The sequence below is a fragment of the Nymphalis io genome, chromosome 19 (assembly GCF_905147045.1).
Source record: "Nymphalis io chromosome 19, ilAglIoxx1.1, whole genome shotgun sequence".
In the NCBI taxonomy this organism is placed as follows: Eukaryota; Metazoa; Arthropoda; class Insecta; order Lepidoptera; family Nymphalidae; genus Nymphalis; species Nymphalis io.
In genome coordinates, this window is record NC_065906.1 from 11,499,535 (window position 1) to 11,508,888 (window position 9,354).

A 9,354-nucleotide genomic window follows, 5' to 3' on the forward strand; every position below is an offset into this window, starting at 1 on the left:
GTTTACTTAAACAATGATTTCGCTCTTTCTGTTGTTATTAATTTGAAATTCGAAAAAAAGAAGCTGTTAGACCTTAGAGGTATAACGCAAAAAACGTAGTATATATATATATATATACTACGTATAACAGCTTTACTCACAAACGTTCTTTAGCAGGAACTAAAGGAAAGAAAAAAAGAACTTGGCATTCGTTAACAAATCCTGCTAAAGAACGTTTGTGAGTAAAGCTGTTATACGTAGTATATATATATATACTACGTATAACAGCTATACATTTTTTTTTGTTATGTTATATAACACGCTTATTACGTCTTACGGCCTACACTTCCACGCGGTTTGTTTGTTCAGTAGCTGTTTTTAATTTCGATTTGTACAATTTTTTTAATAAATATATATATATTTAAAAACGATTTTATAGCTCATTTCACCCGCGATTTGTGCTGTCACGTCTGGGTGGGTACGTACCACGCAAGAGTTTTTCTACCGCCAAACAGCAATATGTATTATTATTGTATTCCGGTTTGAAGGGTGAACGACCCTGGATGTTCACAAGCACAAAGATTATAACATCTTAGTTACCATGACGTGCGGCGCATTGTCTGTGTAAGGAGTGGTTTATATTTCTTGCAGCGCCAGACCTTTTGAGCGAAGTTACTTACTTACAATCGGTGGTCCATTAGCTCGTCTGCTTTCCACAAATACTTAAAAATATTTACTTTTAAAACATCTACGATCAGTTCATTGTATGTGGTTCCCCGAATGGACACTCATTTCTATTAGAAATTAACTATAAGCTTAATAAATAAATTTCCCAAAACAGTGTGTATTGCATATTATAATCTATAAATTATATAATAATCCTGAGTTAATGAGCTATATTCCGATCCGGTTGTAGTCATATATTACTGGTGGTAGGGCTTTGTGCAAGCTCGTCTGGGTAGGTACCACCCACTCATCAGATATTCTACCGCAAAAGAGCAGTACTTGGTATTGTTGTTTTCCGGTTTGAAGGGTGAGTGAGCCAGTGTAATTACAGGCACAAGGGACATAAAATCTTAGTTCCCAAGGTTGGTGGCGCATTGGCTATAAGCGATGGTTGCCATTTCTTACAATGCCAATGTCTAAGGGCGTTTGGTGACCACTTACCATCAGGTGGCCCATATGCTCGTCCACCTTCCTATTCTATAAAAAAAAACAGGTGGTAGATAAATTCAATCTTGTAAAATGACTAATCAAAGGTGCTTTATCAGAATCCTTAAAGTACTTATATTTTAATTTTATAATGGTCAGTCATAATATTTTGAGGTTATGCGAATTTCTGACAAATCTTACATTTGCGTGAATGAAATTAAATAATAACTAGTAATTCGCCGTACGGCATACGCGAGCTTCAAAGAAAGCTGTCCACAATTGGACACAATTTGGAGATTGCGTGGGAACGACATTGTTGCACGTTTCTCGTCACTTCACCATTTATATGATTACTCATGTTATTTAAGTGCCGTCCGTTTGTTGCACCGCCTTTTTCAAGGGTTGCCAACATCTTCAAATACCTCGTTAGCAGGCGAGATTCCAGGTTCGTTATGCATACAAAAGCTATTCCGGAGCGAGAGGTTCCCGCATTAGTACCCTCCGACAACCATACAACATTCCACGAGCGAAATCAAATATCTTAGCGTTATAAAAATAAATCTTGTGTGGAATTTCAATGTTGATCGACAAAGTCTACATATAACATTTAAAAAAAAAATTGATTGCCCTGTATTTATCAGATAAATCATTTTGTCTCATCGCGTTAACACATCGCTGAACCGCAAATCATCTCAATGTTTTAAGCCCAATAGCTCAACTGAATGCGGGCTGCCTCGCGATGTAAGTCGTCAGTTCGATCCTGACCTATTGGGCTATTGTCGGTCTCACTCCACATATGATACACACATACATAATAAGTCTAATTGCAATGTTTTTTTTAATAAATATTTAATTGCTTTCTTACATTTATAATTTAAATATGTCCTATGTAAATAATAATTTAAAAAGTTAATTCTTATCGCCGTAAAACAGCAGGTGTATATTTAGTCATCTATATGTATTTACATTATATATGATTGACGTAATTATAGATATGAGTTGGTTTCAGTTTTCTTCAATGATGTTTTTATCGCTGAGCACGCGATGACTTAAAAACATGAATTAAGCTCGGTATTTTCGGTCAGGGTTCTGGCCTCTGGTCCATCTCGGATCAAACTCAAATCTCAAATGTGCCTATTCGGATTTCAATCCAGAAGCAACACATGCGAAGAGCAAAGTTTCATCAATAACTTTAGACGATGAATTGAATTATAAAATGAAATGTCTGTTAACAAGTACCACATAGGCGCCCAGCTGTTGTGGCATATAATAACTACTCCCAATGATATTTATCTCTGTGATTTATTTACCTATACCTTATTATGTCTATAATTCATTATTAATAATTTCGTTAATCATCATATTATTAAATTACGTTGTAAACCGTAATTTATTAGTTCATAAAATGACTTCCGATTATTTTTGTATAAAGTGGGTAAGACGCACCATAGGAGCACATTCGTGTTAAGAATTCCTGGCACCACGTTACTCTGTCTATTATAAATTAAGTGTAATAATTGGACTGTTTTACATTTCATAAAGCCCACAAGTGTTAACATGTCGCTTTCACGAGCTGGGTGCGCGCCCGATGTTTTATAAGTATTCCCGATCTTTGATATCTCCGTCCGCAGCCTCCCTCGCTCCGTTGCTCATCTCTCGGGTTACGCGGTTTAGTAAGGCTATCCTTCCACTAGCGTTACAGTCTCAGCGTTTCATTAAAATATAGCCCCGTGAGAAGTATTATGTTATGTCCGTAATATTTCATTACTGAGCGGACCGATATTAGTTGTTGTATAAATATTCATTACAACAACGGTGTCACTTACTTTACAATGTGAATAGACTGCAATTAATTCAAATAATTGAAATACGCAAAACAGCAGTACTTGGTATTGTTGTGTTCCGGTTTGGAGGTTGAGTGAGCCAGTGTAATTGCAGGCACAAGGGACATAATATCTTTGTTCCCAAGGTTGGTGGCGTATTGGCGATGTAAGCGATGGTTAACATTTCTTACAATGCCAATGTCTGTGGGCGTTGGGCGCTCGTCAGCCTACCTATATTATATATAAAAAAATATATATTAACTAACCAACACGGGAATATTGTGTCAATACATATATCGAAAGTAACGGAGTGACGGAGTTAGTTAAACATTTTTCTAGTCGCGTTTCGTTGGCTTTTATTAAATAATACTACATTATTTAGAACACGTTTTAATGACATTTTATTTTTATACCCACAAATTTGTTAAATAAAGTTAATATTAAAAAACTGTGCTGACAAAAGGTCATCTCTCTAAGTTAACCCTTAAATAAGAGTAATATTAATATAAAGTAACAGCCTGTTAATATCCGACTGCTGGGCTGAGAGCTATTCTATGGTTTGAGAAGATTTGGAGCTTACTCCACCACACTGCTCCAATGCGGTTTGGTGAATACAATGGTATTGATGGTAGATTATCATGATGATAAGTGGTCATCACCGCCCATAGATATTGGAACTGTAAGAAATATTATCATCCCTAACTCCGCCAATGCACTACCAACCTTGGAAATTAAGATGTTATGTCCCTTGTGTCTGTTACACTGGCTCACACACACTTCAAACCTGAACACGCTTTGTTTATATCTAACAGCGCTAATGTTCATTTGCGACGGTGATCATTTAATATCTTTAACGACTTTACTGATAAACGTTACTTGGCGGATGTTTAGCTAAACACTGACGTCACTCTTTCTGTCGTAATGATTTGACATTCGAAAGAATACATAACATTGCTTAACTGATTACCCGTAAAAACGTTTATAAGTAAGACTAAGTATTTAAACTACACACATATGCAACGGATAGCCAATAGCAAGCTCTCAAAGTGAAAAATGTAGGAAGATTATGTCTATTTAGAGCCCGAGTAGTGATCGATATAAGCTCTCTCTGAGACGCCATAATTATCGAGCCCTAATCTTATAAGATGCTTTTTAAATTGAGTTTAAGCTGGAATGAGCGTCGCTGAAAAGATGATTAAATTTTTAATGAAATTGTATGACTAAGTATACTTGTGATATCGAATGCGCCCCAGTCTATACTGGGAATAGTTATTTTGAAAAATACTTTGTTTTACTCAATTTACAATATAAACAGGAAATGTTAAAAAATATATAATTTTCAATTTAAAGTAGTTTATTCTTCTTTAGCCTTACTCTTACCCTTATTTTAAAATATTTTTTTTACAGTTAAGTCAGCAGCGTGTTTTGTAGACGCAATAAGTACATAATTATAACGTGTGTAACATTTTATGATAAATAAATAATCGTCGACATATCGTTAATGCCCGACTATAATAGTGACCTATAAACTCCATAATGGTATCTCGCAGGGCACAGTTTGAGGTGTCATGTTGTTTTTCTTATATGCTAATGCAGTTTCGTGGGGATGTGTCATTTTCAATTGTGTGCATCAACGTATATTAAACGTGTGTGTGTGTGCCGAGTCACGACACAGCTCGGCTAGCTCGCGCGTGTCTGATTACATCTCAGCCCAGCTGAGTCGAGGCACTTTAACTTTCTTAGAATACTCTGTTCATATCAGTTACGGAGAATACGTGTGATGTGATGTGATGCGCTTGAAAATATACTTTTAGTATAATTTAGTCTTAGAATTGTGGCAAGTTCTGAATCACTATCAAATGCAGTTCGTTAAAAGATCTACAATTATTTGCTAGTGGAAAAGTTAAGGTTATATGTATATCATTCATATGTTTTACGCATATCATGAATATGATACTGTTGCGATTGTTTTAACGGCGGTATTTGCATAATATGCATGTAGAAGCGTAATTTAACAAGTTAATTAAATTGTATTTTATAAACTCTTAGTATTAGTATACCTATTACAAAAGTTTAAAGTTAAAATGATGTAGCGGGTCTATTGTTGTAGCAACAAACAAAAGATGTTCTTATACTTTATGTTAACCTTTAGTCTGTTAATAATTACCAAGTAAAATCTTATTCTCATTGCTATGTGCATAATGAACAAACGTTCTCTATATAAAACACAATATTGTGACAGCTCAAAATTCACACAATGTTATTTTATTATAATCACGAAATATACATATCTCTAAGAATGCGAACAATTTCTGCTATTGTCTCCACTGTAAGGCAACGATAGCGTCGCCGTTACAAAATTAAGTTCTGCCTAAGGCATATGATACACATCTATGAGAATTCCCGATTAGAACGCCAAAGTGAGCCGCAAGGCCTGCGTCTTTCTTTATTGTGCCGAGATATGCCCCGATAAACATACGCCACTTCCTACGTATTCACAGTCAGCTGTTTGACATTCGCGTCACAATAACCAGCGCAGTGAGCCGGCGCGCTCGCCTGCGCCTTGCGAATCCGCGCACAATCGTGCTCGTCCGCGAGCCGCCATTTTTATCGATCGGACGAAACACACCGCGCCCGCCGCCGGGCCGGCGCTGCCCGCTCCCGCCGCGCACCGCAGCGCTCCGTGCGCTACGCACCGGCCGCGACCAGCGCGGGGCGGGAGGAGACGGGCGGCGCAGGCGCGCGGGCCGCTGCCACAGTCTCGCGCCTGCCGCCGACTAGCGCGCACGTCCGCGCGCCTTAGCTCGCACAATCAGCTGATCGGCGCGCGCCCCGCGGCGCACATGCCGTGAGGCCGCGCCCGCTACGATGACGGGCTACGCCCGCGGCGAGGCCGACTTCGCCGCCGCCGACCGCTTCGGACGGGACGCGCGGCCCGCCTCGCTCGCCCCCAAGGATTACTCGGTGCCTTTACACGTAGACTGCAGTATCGAATACGAGCTTCCCGATTGTGCCAAGCCACCGCAGGGCGTCAAGATCGAGCCGCTGCTCATGATTCACCCGTCACACTTCCGGAGGCTCGAGAGCCTCAGGCGGGTGCCGTTCGTCAACAACCTTCCCCGAGGAGATGTTGCCAGCGCTGCAGGAGCCGCGGCGACAGCCTCAGCTGCCGCTCCAGACGCGAGAGCGCGAGGGAGAGCGGTCCGACGCTGCTGCCGAGCAGCACCAGCTCCGCCCGCGCCTCCGCCACAGCCTGCCCAGGCGCAACGCGCCCGAGTTCCAGAGGACGCTCGGCGTTACCGGTTCGAGTATGCACCGGAGGGAGGCGGCAAACTAGCAGCACGAGCTCGACTCAAGCCTCATCCGTACCTGCCACCAGAAGCGCTGGACTGTGATATAGCGCGCGCGCTGCCGCCCGCCGCGCACTATGAGCGCTTCGACAAGCGGGCGCTGCAACAGCTGCCGATCTACATGTAGCCGGGGCCGGTTTCTGTGATGTTTCGTTGTAATTAGTTAGTGATAAGTGTCGCGCGGTGCGACCGCGCCGGGCCCGGGCCCGCCGCCGCCGCGCCGCGTATGAACCGAATACCAAATAGTACCTATGTGCGTTGATATTGTTTGAACGTTGATTTATGTGTTTCTGTGCCGGACGATGTGACGCGTACTCGCCGCAGTCCGCCGGCCGTCGCCCGCGCGACGCCGGCGCATACCCACCAACGAAAGTATTTATTCGCAGTCGCCGTAACCGATGCTTCATGATAAATTATTGTACCGTCGCTAATTCGTTGCGTATTTCTGTATAAGATATCATATCGATAATAATTATATGTTCAAAAATTGTATTATAATAAATATGTACCTATAGAGTAAAAAAATGAAAGTGAGAAAAATATTACGAATAAAACTAGAAATAGTTATGTTTTCGAATAGGTGATGAGTTCTAGAACAGTCCTGAGTGGTAAACTAGAAACGTACTCTACTCTCATTTTGTAAGCAGTTATGTTTGTTAAAATTATATATAAAGAGTCCTCTGATGAATAGTCTGATTAACAAATATTCGGCATGTAAAAGTCTTTATAAAACGCTTACTTAGCATATCATAGTATTATATTGTGTCATAGTCCAATGCCAAAAATATAACTATCTTTTTACAAAAATCCCTAAAGCATCGTTTTATTTACCTCCAACGCGACGTTCCAAGTTTCCGGTGTCCGGCGTCCGGCTATAGATGGGATGTGCATCCCAGTGTGTGGTGTGCGGAGTGGTGTTGAGATTAGAGTTGACGAGGCCTAGCCTCCCAGTGCTTTGTCTTGGATGTTTTGTGCTCGGGAACAGCCCAGGATAATGGATTGCACTAACACTGAAGTAAGTATAGCTCTCGATGTTTGAAACTCGGTCAAAATCGAAATTTAGTGTCGTTAGTGCAACATGATAAAATACTTCCTGAGAAAAACACGTCGTAAATAGGCATTTGCTCTGCGAATAATTCCAAAAGAGACTCGTATTTATCAAGATATTGGTTTCCGTACGTTAGAAATAGTACCAAAGTCATGCTATTTATGTTTGATCTAAGACGGATATAGAGTGCTAAACTTACAAGTTTTCTTTTTTGTATTGAACGCCTATTCTAAAATGAAGAAGTCATTCTGACGCGCGATATAATCAATTCAGAAATTTATAACTTTGATCTCGTAATATTCAAGTCATAGAATTAAATTAGAAATTAATTAGCTATAAGTGACATTAGAATGTTGATTTTATAATACATTCCTTGTAAGATAAATGAGTTAGCACAATTATTATACGGTAAACCAGAAACAAATAATTTAAACAGCGGTGAACACGGATTCGTTCATTTAACTTAATGTAAATTAAGTTGCTTTTACAAAATTAACTACAATATTAATTCAATATTACTGAATAAGACCTGACTTAATGTTTAATTTTTACACGCTTGCAATAAAACTTGTAACCGTATTTTTTAATTTTGATCTTTAGTCTGATTGAACTCAAACGTCAAACAACAGCTAACAAAGCATTCTTCTAACATAAAAGGTACTTAAACACAATGAAACGAATAAACCACGGCCAAGGAAGAAAATATTCAGATATTTTTAATACGGCCATTTAAATAAAACAGGTTATTATTCCAAACAGAGAAGCGTATATGCAATTAACCGTGGTAAACCTAATTAAGACGCAGTCGAATAGCTTAGAACAGTTTTAGTGGAAACGTGGTCACGAAGCAAGCGGCAAATCGACCATTAGCGCGGCACGCACGCTCCCAGAGACTTCCATTATCCGGCATCAGAGCGAGCGACGCTGTTAAATTAGCATCCTTGTAATAAACACGAAATAAACATCGAGACTAATGGATAATAGCTGGCCGCCCCCTTCGCCTCCCCTGCTCCGAGTTGATTCCTTCGCCTTCATAAGAGAAAAGAATTATATTTCATCCTACGAAGGGGAGAATTAGTGCTATATTCATTTTATCTGCACTGCCATCATAAAAAGTTTATTGTTACTTTTTACGGCTCTGATACTGCGTGCCCAGATTCGTATAATACGTATTGTAACGGACGCTATATGTACGGCTGTAAACAAACAAAAACTCATAAAACATATAGGTTTTATGGCTATTTTATTAGATTAACTAGTCTAGACTATGCAATAAGCCTTGTTAAGCCAAAATATAACCTGAAATTATTTTTATATTGTAAAGCATGGCAACTCACAGTCAGTTTTGATAAAATCTTACGGTGAAGAGAAATTGTCGACTTTTTAAATGATTGCTGCATTAACTTTGATGTGCGTATTAAAATAATTACCGGTATTTGCGAGGTATAAACGAGCTTGAGATAAGTAAATGTGTACTCGAACAAGGCAATACAAGTATGAATGATGCTCGCAAAAATATAATGGCCTCGTTGCGCTCTGATAAAGTCGCTTTACGATCAAAGTAGCAATTCTGTAATTACCGACTTCCTCGGAACGTACGCTCCCACTAATTCTTACTAAAGGCGGCACGTTTCAAATATGCCACAAACTTCGATTCCCAAAAGCGAGTATAAATCGTTGGTATTATCTCGTAAAACGAATATCCAATTTATGTCCGCCCTCGGCCGTGCTCGCTGCCATAAAACATAATATTATCGACATCGCCCCCTCCCTAGGCGATCACGAAACTAAGCAAGCATCGGCCATTTTTAGTGCCAAACTTGACGGGTGGGAGTCCTGGTTATCCATCCTTGTCTAGCCGCCGCATCCTCCCGGGAGTAAAGAGGATGTAGATAGGGTTCGGAACTCTTTCATGTTTCGTTCGTGGAACGTTTTGCTCGATTTCAGGTACCTCGTAAATAAATACGTTGGATATACAACTCTAAAGTAAATGCACACAACA

At 39.9% G+C, this 9,354-nt stretch overlaps 1 protein-coding gene across 1 annotated transcript; it reads left to right on the forward strand.

The window, feature by feature from the left end:
* The first annotated feature begins 5,480 nt into the window (after positions 1 to 5,480).
* Positions 5,481 to 7,119, forward strand: LOC126776123 (centrosomal and chromosomal factor). Its single transcript, XM_050498416.1, has one exon. It carries the CDS (start codon positions 5,823 to 5,825, stop codon positions 6,429 to 6,431), a length of 609 nt encoding a protein of 202 aa, XP_050354373.1. The 5' UTR covers positions 5,481 to 5,822; the 3' UTR covers positions 6,432 to 7,119.
* Positions 7,120 to 9,354: the final 2,235 nt, after the last annotated feature.